The 20,476-nt window shown below is 30.5% G+C and overlaps 2 protein-coding genes across 3 annotated transcripts; one reads left to right on the top strand and one right to left on the bottom strand.

Annotated features, from left to right (window-relative positions):
- The first annotated feature begins 1,699 nt into the window (after positions 1-1,699).
- Positions 1,700-5,712, top strand: LOC129287677 (uncharacterized). 2 transcript variants are annotated; one of them, XR_008587773.1, is made up of 5 exons: positions 1,700-2,162; positions 2,913-3,357; positions 3,466-3,581; positions 3,764-5,052; positions 5,269-5,408. XR_008587773.1 is itself a non-coding variant. In XM_054923901.1 (4 exons), exons 1-4 carry the CDS (start codon positions 1,730-1,732, stop codon positions 5,682-5,684), a joined length of 1,410 nt encoding a protein of 469 aa, XP_054779876.1. In that variant the 5' UTR covers positions 1,700-1,729; the 3' UTR covers positions 5,685-5,712. The 2 variants fall into 2 exon arrangements, 1 of the variants encoding a protein (XP_054779876.1); XM_054923901.1 differs by lacking the exon at positions 3,764-5,052 and having other exon boundaries at positions 5,269-5,712.
- A 1,681-nt stretch (positions 5,713-7,393) lies between these two features.
- Positions 7,394-10,327, bottom strand: LOC129287660 (auxin-responsive protein IAA27-like). The gene is given in 7 exon segments (XM_054923882.1): positions 7,394-7,730; positions 7,828-7,889; positions 8,081-8,225; positions 8,637-8,866; positions 9,554-9,804; positions 9,807-9,829; positions 9,832-10,327. Coding segments are annotated over 7 exon segments (1,077 nt in total). The 5' UTR covers positions 10,160-10,327; the 3' UTR covers positions 7,394-7,692.
- Between the last annotated feature and the right edge of the window lie 10,149 nt (positions 10,328-20,476).

The raw sequence follows: 20,476 nt of genomic DNA, 5'->3' as shown, positions 1-20,476 counted from the left end.
TGTCTTTCTTGATCCTTAGATGTGGTTCTCCCAAAAAATAATGACATGAAGATGAGTATTACAATTACTAGAGTATACTCTCTTCATTCAAAATGTAAAACATTTTTAACTAAATCTCAACCCTAATAAAATAGTTAATAGTCTTCAAAGTAGCAGCATCTTTTCATATTTATTTTTATTTAGTTTAATATAATATTTTATTTTAAAATAAATATAAAGTGATTTATTTATCATGAGCACTTTTAAAAAAACATTAATTACACGTTAAAATGCTAAAAATGTATTATATTTTTAAACATTTAATCTTTTAAATAATGCCTTACACTTTTGAACCGAGAGAGTAGAAACTTCATTATAAATTTTTAAGAGAATAAATAAATAAATAAAAGTTAAATTAAACTAGGGCGAAAATCTAAGTAATTTAATAAAAAATTAATAATTAACAATTAGGATGCATATAACAAGAATAATTATTCTTATCATAGTAATGTGTTAGACATATTACAAATGACGTGGTACACCCGATCTACTATCTAAATATTTCTCTTCATTATGATATTAAAAAGCATATTTTTAATTATTTTAAGAAATTACTTTAAATAAATTTTGAAAATAATACCATGTGCTAGATGCTAGACTATAGATAATATCATAAAAATACAGAAATATATATAAATAAATTATAAAATTTTAAATTAACTAACAATAAATTATTTTTTATAAATAAAGATTCAGGTAAAATATTATAAAATCTAAAATAAGTAAATAATAATCATATTTTATTATTGTAACCAAGTTTAAAATAATATTTATTTTTTATAAAAGTTTCAAGAAATAAATATCTTTTTATAAATTTTTTTAACTATCTAAAAAAAACTTCTTTTTTAATCTTAAAGAAAGGGCTATATTTTTTAACATAGCAAAAGTGATCAAATGATTTCTATTTGGAAGAAAATTTCAATATTACACAATAAAAATATATACAAACAAATATTACAAAAAAATAAATAAAATTATATACAAGGGCTTGAATGAACTATTTTTAATAAAAGACTTTAAAAATAAAATTAGAGTGCATGAAAAAGGGAACGGAAGCTGCCTTCTTCCTATGTTCCATAAACAATGTCTTCTTGGTCATTTAAAATAAAATTATTTTTAAGTTCTTTCAACTTAAATATTAATTTGTTTATAACATTCAATTTAATTTTTCCAGAAGAGCAATACAACATATACTTAATAATTGGCATGTAGTATTACTTCAAGAAAATAATAATAATAATTGGCATGTAGTATTAGTTAGCCCAAAAAACATTGTAAGTTAATTGCAACGCGTTCTCCATCTCATGACCTATTGATTGACCAAAAAATTCTCATGATCTATTGATGAAATCATATCTTCTATCATAATATTTCATCGACTTCATGTATAAATTATTTTTAACATATTTTATTGTATTAAAAAATTATAATAAAAGTTAATAAATTGCTTTATAAGTAGAATAAAAAAAATTCCTCTCTATCTTGTAAATAAAGCTGGGAAATTATTCATGAAGATTTGTATAATTTAATTATATCCGAGTAAAATTTTGCTAAAAATAGATCGAGTTGTTTTAAAATTTTAAATGAGCTCCATGATTTGAAGTGTAAGGTGAAAATAATAATAATAATAATTGATTTAGAAAGAAAAAGAAAATCACTGTTGAAAAATACGAAAAGAAGGAGGAGGAGGATGTCATCTCCTACAGCGGTACACTCGCCCACCCCAACTCGACGACATCGTCCAATACTCACAGTCATCATCCCTCCCTCCACCATGCTGGAGAGGGTCCTCTCTCTGCGACGCACTACCCCTCACCCCGACGACTCCGTGGCCTCCGCCTCCGCCTCCACTGCCGACGACGATGACGAATCCAAGATCAGGAAGCACCACCGTTTCTTCTTGCACGCCGCGACCCGGGCCTCCAATTACCTCTCCCGATTGAGTTGTCCCGCCTCCTACTGGGTTTTCGCCATCTCGTTGCTTCTCCTTCTCTCCGTTTCCTCCTTGCTCTTTAGTTCGCGTGGCTTCGTGTGCGTGTCCTCTTCTTCCCCATTTTCTCGGGTCGGCTTCTTCGCTTCGGACGTTCTTGAATCCGATTTCGGAGCTCTTGGCGTGCCCTGGTGTAAGTGCCTGATCTAATACCTTTGTCTTTTCCCAATGTCGAGTCTTTTTTGTTTTTGAGATTTAGGTGTTCGTGTTACTGGTACTGGATTTTGGGGTACGCTTAGATCGAGGGAAAATGCTAGCTTGGGAAGTGTTTCGTTTCTTCCAGAATTAAACGAATTAATGAACTGAATGTTCATCAATTGGAAGAAGGCCGGTCTATCATTTACTCATATTTTTATTCTTGAATTCTTGGATTCGAATTAATTGTATTTACCTCCACCTCCTTGGGTTTGCCCTTTTTAACCTTTTCCTACGGCACATTTGATAGCTGATAACACGATACGAAAGTGACCTAGTTAGTACTTTTAGTTTCAAGACGACAGTAATCTGAGAATATGTTTGTTCTGTTCTGCACCTATCAAGCATTTTGTGGGCTAATTAACGTTTAAGGTACTAGTTATCAATGAGTATTTAGTAGCTTCATGCTAAATATTCTTTCTAACATTTTGAAGTCAGGAAACGTTGATTTTCCAGGGGCTTTTATTTTCCTTATTAACCCCTTTTTATTGAAAACTATAGAAGGAAAATTGAAGTTTGAGGTTGCATTTAATTGTACAAAGTCTAGATTTGGTCACCTGTGGGGATATGATATCAATTTCCGCAAGTTGGGCGGTGACAGTTCAGTTTTCTCTTATAAAACTCTTAGTTTTGTTATGTTCATGATGTTCATTTTCTTTGGGAACTTATAATCTTATCCTTGGTAAAGGCAGATCGAAACATGGTAAAACAGTTGAATGGACGTCAAAAGATCTGCTCAAGGGGTTGGAAGAATTTGTTCCTATATATGAAACGCGGCCAATAAAAAATAACTTGCATGGGATGGGTTTTGACCACAGCTTTGGGCTTTGGTTCATTGCCAGATGGCTGAAGCCTGATCTGATGATTGAGAGTGGTGCTTTCAAAGGACATTCAACTTGGGTTTTGCGTCAGGCCATGCCAGATACACCAATTATTTCACTTTCGCCCAGGCATCCAGAGAAGTATCTGAAAAAGGGACCTGCCTATGTTGATGGGAATTGCACATATTTTGCTGGAAAGGACTTTGTGGATTTTGGAAGTGTTAACTGGCTAAAAGAGATGAAAAAACATGGGATTACTGACCTGAGTCGGGTTCTTGTGTTTTTTGATGACCATCAGAATGAATTGAAAAGGTGATTATGGGATCTTTGTCAACATTTGTATGATTGTATGCATTTTTCCTTTACACGTTGAAATTGCCTTTGGTTAACTTTTTTTCTATAATATGTATTGACGAGCAGAGTTAAACAATCTCTGAAAGCTGGGTTTCTGCATCTTGTCTTTGAGGATAACTACGACACTGGAACTGGAGACCATTATTCATTAAGGCAGATATGTGATCAGTTTTATATTAGAGGTGTGTAACCTTCCACTTTTCCATGGATTTAGTATGTTGTATAATTTGTGCTACATGTTTTTGCTGTTTTCATCGGAAACATGTGTAAATCTTATGTGAAGGACTTACAACAATTCTCCTATTCCTCTAGAGATATCTACAGAATCTTGACATATCTGAAATATTTATGTTTGATTTCTCAGTGTTATTAAAGGCGCTCGCCTCAGTGCCTAAGGTGCAAAGGCGAGGCGCTGAATGTGGCCATCGCCTCTCAATGAAGAGAGGCGATGGGTTTGGTCAGGCGCTCGCCTAAGAGCGCCTTGTGCACTTTGCATGACCAAAAGGCACTCGGCTAATAGCAACCTGAAGCAGTAGAGAAGAGAAGATCGAGATCAACAAGGACTGGGTATTTGAGAAGCAAAGATGACAATTGGGACTGTGTGTTGCAGAAGAGAAGATGAGGAAGAAGGACGACGCTGGTTCGGAATAGAAGAGAAGACGATTCATCCACCGACTGGATATTGCGTGATCGATTGGGCATTGCAATCATGAGTCACAATTTTTATAAAAATGGAAGATTTATCCATGGACTCGTGACTCATAAGCGTGACTGGGCAGTGGGTATTTCAATATTTTATATCATATTTTAATAAATATGATATAAATATAGAAAGTTATTATATGATATAAAAAATAAAGAAACTTGTATCATATAAGAAAATAGGAAAGATTTTAATTTATTATAAGAAATTATTTTTGATTGAATTTTTAAATATGATAAGAGAACACAATTTCATATGAAGGTTTAAATAAATTTATATTTATCATTTTATCTATGGTTAGTTGGCTATATATGTTGCATTTTTACATGGTAACACCTTGCTTGATTCAAGCGTGCACCTTTCTAGCGCCTTGCGCCTAAAGCATTTTATAGGGTTTGTGTCTTGAGTGCGCCTTTTGCCTTTAACAACAATGTGATTTTTGGGACGGTTTGGCATAGAGCAGTAAGAGTACTAGAGGGTCTGGGGTGTTATATCAGTTGTCAGAGATATTGAAGGAGTAAAAGAGACTATGTTATGTTTGATTGTTTTGGTGGTTTGACCTAAGAGCAATAGAATGCCAGAAGAGGGACTGAGGTTTTGTATCAGCCATATTGGGGAAATAGAGACTATCAATTAAATCCAATGTGTCGAAGATGATCCCACCATAGTGGATGACAGTTCCAGCATTCAGGGGTGATCTTGACATGCGGACTTGGGCAAAGGAACAAGCAATAGGAGGCCACCACAAGCATTGCAATGGCAAGCCTGCTGAAATCAATATCATGAGGATGCTCGCAAAAGCTGACACTCAGTCGCTAACATCTGCTGGGGAACACCAGTGACAAAGTGGAGCAAATCAGTGGTGTCGTGTAGAACTCCATTTACCCATGTTAAAGAATTGGCACAGGCCCTGACATCGCAATTAGGGACATTTTCTGTAGTCAAAGCGAGTTAGTGATAACTTTAATACAAGAACCTTTCTCAATTTCTGGTGTTGGTTTGCAGAAACTTTATGCTGAATCATGTGATTTTTTTTAACAGAGAAATTTAAATATCTTCAATTTTTTTTTTGGGGGGGCGGGGTTGACTTCTAGTATCTTAGTTGATTATGCCTGGTAATTTTTCCTGTACATGAAATCGACACATTCTCATTGTTGTTGATGCAGGAGGGGGACACAGCTGCTTTAGAGACAGCGACGAAGCTAGGATGAGATCAAGGAATAAGAAGTTCTGGGAAAAAGCAGTTGATATTGAAGAACTTTGTGGGCCAGGGGAAACATGGTGGGGAGTTAGAGGGTACCTGCGTGATAACTTCAATCACAGCAATAGGCGAATGTCATATGCAGAACATTTTCAGAACAGCCGATTCGTGGAATCAGTTCTTGATGTATACTGGGAACTCCCTCCTGTTGCTGGTCCCTCCCTCACCCACCAAAGCTGGTATGATCCTGCACGCACGTCCAGTCCTATTGTTGAAGATGGACGGTTTGGCTTGTTCCAAAGACTTGGCCTTGCTAGACTTGACAGTTCTGTATTTAATGGATACACTCAAATGGTTTATATACAAATATCTGAACGATAATTTAGAGTTGCCTACACCAGAACATGAGAATTTTGTACCTGTATTTTTGTATGAATTGCCGTTTCAGCCGGATTTGGCTTGAAATATAGTTTTTCTTTTCTTTTTTATTTCATGTCTTTCTTGTGCTTGAAATTCTAGATAGCCTTCTGTCCTAACTATCAGCTGTTTCTAAAATCTTTCAGTAATTTGTTCATCTGTGAATTTATGATTGGAACGTAGTCTATAATTGTAGGTGAGCTTCAAGTGAGTGAGTGAGTGAGGTGAGATGCTATATTCCGTATCGGTCGAATTGGCAGCTTGTAGTGAGGTTTCTAGAGATGTGGTAAGAATAATATATTCATAATGATCCTTCGTCATCGTCTTAATTGACTTGAAGTTTCTGAGGAGAGAGAAAGGTGAAACCTTGATGGGTTCACTTGATTGCCCAGGACAATGCAGTTGTCTCGACTGATGTTGTTTGGTTCATATAATGGAGAGACGAGAGGGAAGAAAAGCTAAGAGTGATTGAGATAATATTGATTGTTTTTATTTTGTTATCTAATTAATTATTTAATATTATTTATTTATTTATTTTTATTGTTTTTATTATAAGAATTAGAGAATTATTAAAGTTCTCGCCTTTATTTTTTAACCTCACTATTCTTTCGTGTGGTATTAAATTTTGACTTAAATACTAGTTTCTATATGCTTGCTTTTACACGCATAATAATCCATATCATTTGTTGGGTTAAAAAAATTAAATTAGCTATTAAAAGATATTTTAATAAAATTTCAGATACACCTCACTCTATTTTTTTATTTTAAAAAATGTTTTTGATATACGTATATCTTACATTTTAAGTGATCCAAATTGGCCGGACTCTAACCGTCATCACAAGATATTCACATCTAACACCATTTCTGTTTCCATTTTCCGACCATTTCTTTTTTTTTTTCTTTGTTTTTTTTTTTTAAATGTACAAAGGCAAGCCTAAGCTTGAGGGTAATGAATGGGGTTACATAGAAGCAATGTGATCTTGTAGCCAAAAGCTAGTGCAATTTTCTCCGTTGGGAAGGACTAACTACAATATCATTCCAAAGTCCAAACACCATAATATTTACCTAAAATAATTTATCTTAGTACTTAAATTATGTATTGAAATTTAGAAAATCATGCTCAAGAATCGAAAGGATTGTTTGGATTTATGAGATTTTGGATTTAAATTTAAATCAAATCCTACATTTGCATACATAAAAGATTTTGAAATCCATATTTTATTATAATTTATTTATAGTTTTAAATTTCCTTTAAATCCTAATTATTTGAAATTCCATCTATTCTACATTTTTCGTGTTGTTTTTTTCTCTCTCCATATTTTCACTATCGGAAACTCCTTTGTTCTTGTTCTCCTCTCATCTCTCATCATTGTCACTCACCAATCTTCCATTTATGCTTTGCATCTCAGCTCATCATCACTTTTATACCTTTAAAAATTTTTACAATATCAAAATAAAAGATTTTAAATACAAGAATTTTAAATTTTAAATTTAAATTCAAATCCATTAATTCAAACGCCCCTTTGTATTATTTGAAGTCTATTGTCTTTAAGAAAATACCTATATGCAAGATGAAGATATGACCATCTATAATTCATTAATTTGATTAATAAATTTTGCTTTTTATATTGAAGTGCCCGTATATAGAAAGTTAAGAAATGATAACAAGAGGGTAAAAGGCACAACAAGCAATTCTTGTATACAGCAGCAAAAATCCAAAGATACAGCAGCAAAACCATGTGTGTATGCAGTGTATTATATATAATACGGTCTGGATTTCTCCAGTTAAATTCTACAGACAGAAATCTTGTCAGTCTATAATGCATCAAAAAACAAAAATGAAACACTGAATTACATACATATGATATGATTTGGAACAAGGTCCAAAACTCCATAAAACCTTTAATCTTTTCAAATGCTTCAATGGTTGTCCATCCCTGTTTCTGGCTTAACTGGTTTCTTCTGCACCCAGCTAGTTTTGGCTCCTGGATTTTTCCACCACCCTTGGAGCTGCAATGAACACAAATTATCTCAGTTTAACCAATCTTGCTTTACAAATATTGTAACTGTAACTTTTTTGAACATGTGCTAGAGTTATTACACATACCGAGTCCGATCGCTTCAGAACCTTTCATGATCCTTAATCTTCTACACGAGTCAGTGAACATCCTGTCACAAGAAGTTAGCAAAATCAGGCTAGAAATCATATCATCAGAATGAAATCAGAGTTTAAACCAGGTAAGTTATGCTCGAATTGAAGAATCATGAGCTCTTTCTGGTCCAAAAATCAATCTATTTGACGGATCAAATGACAGTGAATTTCCACCTGATAAGGATTTAGATTGAATGGACAAGAGGACTTACCCCAGGGAACATCACCAACAAGCATCCAATCTCCATCCTTATCTTCATAAGTAAGAACATACTCAGAACCATGGAGAAGATCCCTCAAAGAGCTCTCGCTTAGGCCGCCTTTCACAGCAAGTCCTCCAGAACTGCATTGACCTAAATTTGAGGGACAGAACATCATCAAATTCAATGTTTCTGTTTGAGATCTTGCATATAAAAGCTTTACTTTATCAATTCCTCCTATTACTAGGAACCTAGCAAAGAGTAAGCCTAAGATGTTTCACAACAGTATTAACATCTTTTTGTTTTCCTTCCTCTTCCCCACATCAGTTCAGTGGATTTGCACTTCTAATTCTGGAGGACTCTTGTGGACAATAATAGAAATTTTTTATTCTTCATTAGACAGTTAAAAGTCAAGGTAATGATGAATTAAAATGGATAGAGAAGCCATTTAAAGAAGATAAACAGCATTATGATGGTAACTGCAAAAGGTTCAAACCAGTTTCATTTTGCTTTATATGCATACACGTATATATACATGCATAGATATAGAGAGAGAGATAGTACCAATGGTAAAGCAGCTGAACATCTTCTCAAGAGCTGAAGAAAGTTCCAGATAGTTGCTGAAGGTTTTGAGATCAACCTTTCTGAGATAAGGAGCACCATCCATGCTGACCTTCACATAGAGACAGCCAAATCCAGCTTTACCCTCACCCTCATCGTTATTCTTTGTTGAATTAGAGGCCATGCTGTTCTTTCGAAAAGACCGAATTGGTGGCCATCCCACAACCTGTGCCCTGTTGCAGAAAGTTTCACATTTCATTATTTATCCTAACGATTACTAATTCTGCACAAGCCATCATCAGTGTTTGTTCAGTAAAAATGATAAGATTTAGTTTATGCCACTAAGTTTAAATCTCCATGGAAGGCTTTACTTTTAAAAGAGCATAGTAATAACATCGACTGGATAAACCAAAAATCCACAGAAAGATCTTCATATCATAATTTCCAATTATGAACCAAAAAAACAAATAAAGAAAGGACTAGAATTCAAAGAGAATAGGAATACACACAAATAACAATAAAAAAGAGGCCTTATTATGTTAACACCTAACCATAGGGGTTGCTTTCATTGAATTTTAAAAAGCCTTGAATTGATCATCATGCAGTGACCAATCTCAACCTTTCTCCTTTATACAGGACAACTAATAAGGAACTACATGCAGCAGAGACATGAAATCCATTGTTTTTGTTAGAGAAAACACATAAAATCAATAAAACATGGCATGAAGGAGTACTCTCAACACTTGTTTTCAAATGACGCTCACAGTTCCAACATATTCAATTTTTATATTTAGAAAACTACATAAGAGTCAATAATCATATTTTTAGCAGCTAATACAACAGCCTTTAACCTTCTTCCTAGGAAACAAAACCAACTGATGATGACATGAAAAAGAACAGAGAATAGGAAGCAAACTTACTTAGCAGCGGGAGGAGCACTTCCATGTTCATTTGTAGCAGCAACAGCAACCTGAGATTTCTTCTTCTCTTGAACTATTCCACCATCTCTAACGCTTTTTTGTTCAGAAGTAGTTGAAGCTTCTACAGCAACGAGAGGAGGCTTCACAACATTCCCTCCTCTGGGAGAAAACAAAGAAGCTCCTTTCCCCAAATCAGTTTCAGACCCAATTTTCTCACTCACAGAGAAACACCATTTCCCAGAAGACCCAACCCATCAATGGCGTCTGAAAAACCCTCTTAGCTCCAGCCATGTTGTTCTTCAAAGAGGAAGAACCAAACCCATTATTAGCAGTATTATCATTATTATTATGATTACTCTGCAAATCCTTGCCGAAAAGAGAAATCCCACTTCCTGATTTCCTCTCGGGAGGAGGAGAATCACTTCCAGGAAGCCCCAGTCTGAGCTCTGTCTCTTTGAAATTAAGAGAAGAGCTATTTTCCTTCTCAGTAGAAAGAGTAGATGAAGCAGCAGAAGAAGGAGATGATATTTTCTCAGAGTGTTTTTCCATGGACGGATTCTCTGATGCTGCTAAGCCTATGTAATCATGTTCCAATGGTTTAGACATGAAAATGGCGCCAGGAAAAGGATATCAGAAATTTGACACAGAAAAATGATGAACAAACAAGCGTGTCTGTGTTTATAGGTGTAAGTTAGAAGAACGAAGTAGAGAAGACAAGCCACAAAGAAGCCAATGGCTATGGCGGGTGTCTGTCACAAGCCTGAAACTCTGGTTTTTGTTGACGCAGAAAAGAACCTTCTTGGGCCTTTCTACGGCTAACTTTTCCCTTTTTAAAAAATAAGAATAAAGCAGTAATACACGTATAATAATTTGAGATGTGGCCATAATTAGTGCAGGTTGGTATTATTTTGAACAAATTACATTAAAATTTCACATAAAAAAATTATGTTGTTAATAATTTTAATTCAATTATCAATTGACCTTTTACTGGATGTAATTCTTCTTATTATTTTCTCTTATAATAAAAAAGTTTTTTTTTTATTTTCTCTATGGTTAATTGTTATACTCATATTACATTAAACAAATTTAATATGTATAACTAAAAAAAAATTAAGTCTAGTAGTATGGCAAATTAAAATTATATCATCATTCAAGAGGTGTTTATAATTAATGTTTAATTGTATATTAAACGGGGATTGATTGCAATTAAAAAAATACTTGTACACAATCAAAACAAATTTAATATATAATCAACTAGAGGTTGAATTTAACAAAAACGCTGTCCCTGTAACGTAATAATTTGAGGTACAAATTCTTATTAAAAAAGACGTCAACATATAATGTGTGATTGTGTTAGAATTGTCTCCAACAATAATATATATATATATAAGGTTAATGTGTAAAATAAATCTTAAAGTATGGCACAAAAAGTATCATGAATTCTAAACTCTTAAAATGTATAAAATAAATACTAAACTTTTAGATTCATAATAAATTAAATACTATTGTTAACTCACTATTAATATTGTTACTGTTCACTCAGTGGTCCAATTAAAATGTTGATGTGATAATCCTTTTTTTTTTGTAATGTTTACAAATGATTGGTATTTCATATTTTTATATATTTTATAACTCTAATTTAGTTTTATTTTGAATAAGATATATTTATTTAATGGTGAAAACTTAGGAGCATATTTGAAAAGAAGTTCAAAGACTATAATTAATCAGTTAATTTGGGTTTGAAATTTATTGATAAAATTGTTAGCTTTCACATCCATTGTTTGCAAAATCCTCTTATACTTAAACTTATTTTCAAATGAAATCCCAAGTTTTTATCATTATATAAATAAACATAATTCAAAATAAGGTTAAATTAGAGTTATAGAGTATATAAAAGTATAAGATACTAATCATTTGGAAAACATTATAAAAAAGGGCAAAAAATATTATTTCACAAAATTATGAGTCATTCGTCCTTGCCAACGATGCATTTACGAAGGCAAAACATGTTGAGGCTAATTTAATCTATATAACAGTCAGTGTTCTACACATTAATGATAAGGGTAATTTATTTTAAATTTCAAAGTTCTGAATACAAGATACTACTCACGTAATAATTTAAAATCTATGGTGCTAATTAAAAATGATACATTAACATTTTGACTAGGGCTCATTGAGTGAATAGTAACAGCATTAATAATAAGTTAACAATATAATTTAATTTATTATGAATTTAAAATTTTAAAATTTATTTTATGCATTTTAAAAATTTAGATTTATACTGCTCTTCGCATCATACTTTAGAGTTTATTTTGTACATTAACCCATAAATGTATACACGATCAAAACAAATTATATTATATGTATACATAAAGGTATCGGATACATAAAAAGAGCACGGGCAGGGGCACCGACAAGAGCCAGAGTATTCCCCGGCAACCTTTTACGCAGTGTTCCCACTTTTAACAATAAACAAGTTCAATACTTTAATACCGGCCGCCTAAAATGCGCCGGACCACACGGCGTAAGCTAGACAGTGGCCCTTGCACAAGTATATAGAATCCACTGTGCGAGGTTATATTATATATAGTATATTACGCCTGAAAGGGATTGAACATTACTTCACATTCATTGAATCGCTAGTAACTTGCTTACTTTTGTCACACTTCCAAAACATATATATCAATGAAATACATATGAAACTGTTACATTTGTACCTTGCATTTGACTCTTACTATTTATATATGGTTTATATATAATATTTTTAATATTTTATATTATATATAGATGTGTTGCAATATAACAAAGATTACCAACTAAGCTTTTGATAATTTTCGAGTCATTGAACCCTAAATAAAATTTAGGCATTTAACATAAAGGTCATTTCCTCTATCTCAAATTATAAGATATTTTTTTAAAAAAATTTTATCTCAAAATATAAGACACTTTAATTAGATTAAGGTTTCATTAAATGCATCAATTCTAATATTACCCTTTCTTTTTTTATAATTAATTTTTGTCTCTTTTTTTATATATATTAAATGATGAGTTTTTTTAAAGTTCATATTTTTATTTTGAAAAGATAAAATTGTTAAGTGTATTTAATGAAATTTATTGATATATAAAATTTTATTTAAAAATATTTTATAATTTAAAATAAAGAAGTATTAAAGATGGAAAAACGAGGTTGGCCAATGAGTCAAGGCTTAAAAACAAACCCGAAAACCTCATTTATAAAAAAAATCCATTAAATAAATCCGGGGCCGACGTGCAGGCTTTTAGTCTTTTTGTATATTTTCAATATTTGTTATCAAATACGTACACGAGATTAATTATATACTTTGACACTGATATGCAGCAAAAAGTCAAAAACTAATATAACTGTATTATAAACTAACAGAAAAGATATATGATAATGAAAATGAAGGATAGTAGTATATGGAAAGAAATTGAAAATGATAATGGCACGGCTCCATTATAGTGTGACTTTAGTCTTTAGCCACGCGCGTATCTGAAGGTAATGATTGTGTAATCTAACAGTGGGAAGGCGTGCGAAGACACCGTAGACTATTTTAACGGCAAGAATTCGACCACGTCACTCTACGCGGTGGTTAGGGCACAAAACGGCGTTGGGTCGTTGCCGTTGACGCGGGTAAACGCTCAACATTTCATGATTGCCTCATTCATCCTCCTACGTTAACTTCTCCACTATCCTCTTTCTAGCTCTTTTTTTAAATGAAAAAAAAATCTGCTCCATGAAGTTTAAAAATCTATAATTAAAATATTTACTCATAACATACCCTATTCAATTCATTTTATTCCCTATATCTAAAAAATCTAGAAGTATTATCATTATCCCGACTAATATAAATCCTCATTGTTTGAAATTGTTATTATCAATAATGACCTTATAAATATTTTTAAGAATACTTTTAGCATTTTATTTGACATGTCTATGTATCTTAACATTTGAGTTTGAGATTTCATGATAAGTTGATTTCATTCTATTAATTAGTTGAATGAAGTATCACTCTGCATTCTCCATATAATTCTAAATATATTTTCACCTACCTTGTGAATCTTTAAAAAAAATTTATTACATTGTTAAATTTGTCAAAAAGTATACTCTCAACATTCTTTTTATAAGATATTTCACATATTTTATAAAGATTAAGAAAAGTTTTTACATCACTTCATATAGGTTTAAAATTATCTTGGTATATATATCAGTTAAATATTTTAACCCAGGCCGCCATACGAATATTAAAACTTTAGAGGTAAACAAGGAAATTAGTTGACATTTTAACACAACACCTTATATAAGACATCATATATATATACATACTTTCTCTATTAAAAATATAAGGTATTTTTAATTAAATTTTATCCTCTAATAAAGTAGTTACTTATTTTTAAACTAATCATATTTTTCAATATTTACTCCTTTTTAACAAGATATTTTATTTTACAATAAATATAAAGTGATTTATTCAATAAGGACACTTTAAAAAAATAATAATTACATCTTGAAAGATTAAAAATATCTTATATATTGTTAATATCTAACCTTCTAAAAAAATGCCTTACATTTTTTAACAAAGAAAATGTAATTTAAGATTCTACCTTGCCATTATTATTGTATCAATTGACAGGAACAATAATTAAAAGTGTAGACTTGGATGTAAAATGGTAAATTATTACTCATGTTTAAAATATAAAATATTTTAAACCAAATTTCACCTCAATAAAACAGTTATTTATCTTTAAACTAATATTATTTTTTTATATTTACTCATATTTAATAGGGTGTTTCACTATAAAATAAATATGAATTGATTTTTTTATTAAAGGCACTTTTGGAAGAAAAAAAGGCAATAATTACATCTTAAAATATTAAAAATACTTACATTTTTTAACATTTAATTTTTTAAAAAATGCTTTATGCTTTTGAACAAATGAAGCATATGATATTACATGACATCTTATATTATGAATTTAGAAAATGTTTTAGAAAACACCTTGTAATTAGAATGAGAGGGAGTATTAAAATAATGCATTTATAACCAAACATTGTACTTGACCATTTTTCTAGAAAACACATTAACAAATTAGTTATGATTGGAATAAAGCTCAGGTATCTTTGAATTTATTAATTTAAATTTTTTTGTCATAATACGTGACAAATAATTTATTTTATTTCAACATGAATATTAATATTTATAATAGTAATGATTTATAAATTATAAATTGCAGCACTTATTTTTAAAATTCTGTATAATTTAAAAAAGCTCAATTAATTTCTTGGATAGAATTAACCATGAACTAAGCCAAAAAAAAAAATTTTATTTGTAAATCTTGTGTACTGCATAGAGTTTAGGAAATAAGTTTTGTGTGTGTGTGTGTTTTTTTTTTTTTTTTTGGCTGCACAAATAAGTTGAATTGTTCATATCTTATAAATAATATAATTTGTTAGAGTTCTTATATACGCTACATTGCTGACAGAGGCATGACTACATCCTGTATTTGACAAGTAACAAGTAGCAAAATAAATGTCTGAAAATGAAGGTGATATATATATATATATATATATATATAGATATATAGATATATACTGGCCCATTTTAGACACAACATTTAGTTTAATTGATTAAAATCCCAAATTGTTGTTTCTGCGAATTGAGGTAATAGCCTAAAACTCAGGCTTTTCTTTTTCTTGTTTTCTTTTTTTGGGCCAAGAAGAAGTCAGGCTGTTACAAGTTTGGTAATTACTTAATTAATTCCCGCAATATGTGGTTATTAACTGTATATAGTATTAGTACTGCCTAGTTATTAATCATTCTCAACAACTTCAAATCATTAAAAGATATGTTTCTATATTTTAGGGGGAAAAGGATAAATCAATTAAATAAAAGATTTGGCTCAAATGCAATGTATCGCATTTTTGTCCCCCACCAGCTTATATCCGCGTTTGATTTGTATTGTTGGTAGGTGAACATTATAGTTGTATTTATTCTTTTCCTTTATCTTCCTTGCCATTTTTTCATTGTATTTAATTAGGCCCTGGCTGCTTCACTTTTTCTTTTCTTTTGTCTTCTTTTTTTGGTTAATAGAGGCTGCTTCACCTTTAATTAACACCGTAAAAAATTGATTCATCTATATAATATACTACAAATAATTGCATCGTTGAACTTTATTTATTTTATGTATTTATGTCTTTTTTTAAAGGTGAGAGATATTGGAAGTTTCACACACACACACAGAGAGAGAGAGAGAGAGGCAAGAAAAAATGACAGTAGACATCTAACATTAATTACCTTAATTTTATATGGAGTCTAAAAAATAAACCGTTCTCTTCACAACTTACTATGAATATTGTAACGTTTTAGATTTTATTTTAAAAATAAATTTAAATTTTACATTAAATATTGATATTGATTTATTGAAATTATTCTCATTATTAATTTATTAGGAAATCTTCTTTCATTTCAAATTTGATTTTTGCAAACAAATCTTTAATCAAAATAAAGTCTATATGTATATTTTTCTTCAATAATAAAGTGACGAATTTATTAAATTATTCAGTGCACCCATTTCAACAAATTGCCAAATAGGATTAAAATAATGTGATATGGTGTGTTTTTATTAGAGAGAGAGCTTAAGTGACATGGTGAATTGAAGAGAAATTTTTATATGAACCCAATACATCACGTCATTTGTATATTATTCAATAAAAATAAGCCATATCAAATTTATTTAATCTTATGTGCTATCCCTTATTTATGTCATTTTAAAGTGTTTTAATTTATTGCCTTTAATTTTCTCCCTCCCCTCATTTATGATGATGCATGGTAGATACTTAGGAAAAAAAAAGACAATAAATTAAAAGAGGCATTCTGTCAAAAAAAATTATTGAACATGATATTGTATTTGATTGAACTTGTGCAATTTTATTAAATAAAGTATGGATAGAATGGTACTCCTAATCCATCCTATAATTTCTCATTCTCTTTATAATAATTCTTAGACCTGTAAGGTAAATTTAAAAATAGAATGATAGAATTAATTAATACAATTAGGACATGAGTAGCAAATACGTACTAGAATATGAAAATGCATTTATCAGAATTCTTTAGATTACTCATAACTAATATATTTCCATTGAAAGCCTATTGGTAATAATGTTAGAAGAGAGAGAATCAGAGTAGCACCGAGAAATTCCTCCAACAATTGTGCACTTGATAAGAGATAATACATCAACATCAAAAAATAAGAAAGAAAAAGAAAGGAAGTGGGGGAGACTTGGTGTTTTCAAAGGGGGTGGGGCATGCAAAACAAATAGATTAATAGTAGTGATTAATAATTAATGAGGGATTAGTGTGAGACTGTAATGATGGATTATGATGATAGGTTAATAATTTAATAATGAGGATAATTGAGACATGGTGTCGCAGCAAGGTCGCACGCGTTGCCTAGCAATTAGCTGGCACACTTATAATTGCTACAGCCAAACAGGGCCACATCCCAATTGGATATGATGATGGATGGGGGATATCTTGTTCTTTGGCTCATTTAGTGCTCTTTCTTCCTCAGTCAAACTTTAAAACACGTTTCAGATAAGGATTATGCCCTCAACCTCTTTATATCCGTTCATATTGATCTTATTTCAATTAAGTTTGGTTGGACTGAATGGGGGAAAAAACAGTCAAGTTTTCTTATTTTTGCCAACAAAAAGAGATTCTATTAATAAAAAACGTTCAACAACAAACACAAACAAAAGCTGAAAATAAACGAGAATTAACCATAAAAACCTAACAGAAGATTCTAAAAGCCTAAAAGAAGGATTTGGGGGCCAAATAGCCTAATTGGAAGGACACAATTCCTTTAAAGAAGTTTTAGCCATCCAATTTACCACCTCATTAGCTTCTCTAGGAACCCACAAAAACAAGCAGTTCTGTAATAATTTCCTCATAAAAAGAATGTTATCGAAAGAGTAGAGATACTTCCAATCAGGAGGAGCAGTCAAAGAGTTTAAACAGTTGATCATAACCTGAGTCATATTCAAAACAAATATTTTCAAGCTTATTCTAAACTATACATATTTGACCGCCAACTCCAAAGATGAAAATTCTGCCTTCAGTGCTGAAGAAGAGTTGCACAAGAAATTCGATCCCCCCAGAATTCACCCATTGTGTTCCCTAGAATAGAAGGTTAAGTTAATTAAACTACTTCCTCTAGTGGACCTATTACTATTCAATTGTTTCTCATAAATAGACATGAAGATAGTATATGGTATTAAGTTTTGGGTTAAAAAGGTTAACTTGAATTGAATTAAGGAGAATCATATCCAAGGACTTGGCAATAAATTTATTCATAGACAAAAACATGTCCTTGTTAACATTCTAATAACAATCCATTTTCGTATTGGTTTTTGTTTGCAAATAAGTTTTTTGTTAGATTCTTGAATGTGATTCTTCCCTTGAATTAAGGAGCAGTTTGATTGCTGAAAAGAATGAGAATGAAATGAATTTAAAAATAATAAAAAATAAACTATATTACTCTTCCCTCATGATAACCATAATAAAATCCAATTGCACATATACTTTCCACAAATTTAATGAATCATAATTTACAACTTCATAAATTAAATTATCATTTCCCTGAACATGGCTTGTTATCTTTTCTATTAATTCCCTTCTCATTTTAGTTATTTTATTGTTGTCTTTAAACTTTCTCTAATTCATTTCATTACCTTTCTTTCCAACAACCAACTAATCCCTGAATTTACAAATAAAGTTAATTATTTATCCATGCTAAGACTCTATTAATTGAACCATTATGTCCAATGTCCAAATGTTGGTATACCATCACGTTAATGATTAATTGAATTAAATTTTTAATCAATACATTCATTTGGCAGAAAAAAATCAATACATTCATAAAATTTGTTAATAATATTTCCTCTTGTCATAATATATAAGTTATTTTTAACATGTTTAATAGAAACTAAAAAAAAATAAAACTCATTAACCTTATCACAAAATTCAATAAGTTTTTAACTTTGTTCATAATGAATATGCATGCTCTCTCTTTCATCCAGAAAAAATTTTAATAAAAAAAATTAATTACTTGACTTATAAACGAGACCAAAAAAAATCTTTATTTCTCTATCTTATAAATAGGATCCAATGGAATATTATATTTCAACTTCTCAACTTTGGTTTATATATATGTATATATAAGTTGTGAGCCAATTTATTGTTGTGGAGTTTGTTTAAGTGCCCATGCCTGCAATAGCGTGTTGAAGTAAAACTAGACAATCGTTCCATATGTTGTGTGGGAGTTTCACAGGCTTAAATATATTTCTCCCCTTTTTATAAAATAAAAATATCTAATTTACACTTATAAAAAATGTTTTTAATTTTTTCCATCTTTTTTTATTTTAGCCCTCAAACAATTCTTATGTATTATTTTCTTAGTTTTTCTGCAAGGCGAACTTAAATCATTTTATTAATTGCTTAAGGCATTTTAAACGACCAAGTCATCAAGCCGGAAGAAAATCACTGAAACATCAAAGATCCTGGAGGGTTTAAAATGTGGTTGCAAATAAACATATTATTTTCCATAAGAATGATTATGAAGCGAAACTAAATGACAAAATGATACTGCATATTATTTCACATATAAACATCATTATACAGTTAATTAATATTAATAATTAATGTCAATATTCAACCACTAGTTCAGAATGCATTGAACCATATAGCTCTCTGAACATTAGCTGCTCGTATTATTTTCTGATTAGGCGGATCTTCAACTTTTGAGCTCAAGAATGGGACATGCTTAAAATGGGTCTCGTATCATGTCATTCATTATTTTAATCCAAAAATTAGTAATTAATTAAGTTATAAACTATTTATAATATCTTGCAATTCAACCACCAAGATCATGTCTGGTTACTTGGTCAATTCATTTTGTCCAGTAAAAGATTAAATTAGCTAAACAGCTCATAACTGCGCCAGAGAGCTAGAGATTAGGAGATAACATCTGATTTCTTAATTAAAAAAAATAGAATATGTCTATCAGCTTCCTGTTTAAAGATCTGGTCATAAGTGAATTGAAATCCAAATTATTTTTTAGTTTGGATTAATTTAGTTAGTAAACGTATTAGAATTAAATATATAAAATTAGGAAAAACAAAAATTTGATTTAGTTAATTCTTCTTCTATTCAAAAATAGAAGGCATTTTTTGAGAATTTAAATGTTAAAAATATAAGACATTTTTAGTATTTTGATGTGTAATTAATGCATTTTTACTCAAAGTGCTCTTAATAAATAAGTCATTTTTTATTTATCTTAAAGTAAAGCATCATATTAAATAAGAGTAAATATGAAAAGATGGTGTTAGTTAGAAGACAACTAGCTACTTTATTAGGGGTATAATTCGATTAAAAATACATTATATTTTTAAAGAAGGAAGAATAACTTTTTTTTCAATGTTCAATTCAGTCTTTTAATTTAAAATAACTTAATCCTTATATATTGATTTATGAGTTATTTCAAGTCAAAATTTAAAGACTAAATTAAAAATCAATGAAAGGTTTAGGGATAAAAATTATAGTTTTTTTCTAAAAATTAATTAAAGCATCAACAATCAATATTAATACTTAATATATATATATATATAATAATAATAATAATAAATAATAATCTATATGAAATAGAGATATTTATATTTAAGCTATAAACATTATAACCCATTTATCAAATCCTGTACTCTAATATGTTAAGAAATGGAGTGAAAGTAGCTTATATCTAATTTTTGTAATCTATATTGATGGTTCTTAGTAAAGGGATTTATTTATTAATTAATTTTTGCCCATTATGCTTCAACCACTAAGAAAGGTTGTGAAACTCCTTGTTCTT

Source organism: Prosopis cineraria, unplaced genomic scaffold (assembly GCF_029017545.1).
Source record: "Prosopis cineraria cultivar Desert tree isolate PC_DT_omini unplaced genomic scaffold, ASM2901754v1 PC12, whole genome shotgun sequence".
Classification (NCBI taxonomy): domain Eukaryota; kingdom Viridiplantae; phylum Streptophyta; class Magnoliopsida; order Fabales; family Fabaceae; genus Prosopis; species Prosopis cineraria.
The sequence above is the reverse complement of the archived record's forward strand: the minus strand, read 5'-3'. Positions and strand labels throughout refer to the sequence as shown.

Coding starts and splice junctions, on each gene's coding strand:
- LOC129287677 (XM_054923901.1), top strand. CDS start 1,730: ATGTCATCTCCTACAGCGGTACACTCGCCCACCCCAACTCGACGACAT. Junction 3,358..3,465: donor CATCAGAATGAATTGAAAAG/GTGATTATGGGA, acceptor ATTGACGAGCAG/AGTTAAACAATCTCTGAAAG. Junction 3,582..5,268: donor TGATCAGTTTTATATTAGAG/GTGTGTAACCTT, acceptor TTGTTGATGCAG/GAGGGGGACACAGCTGCTTT.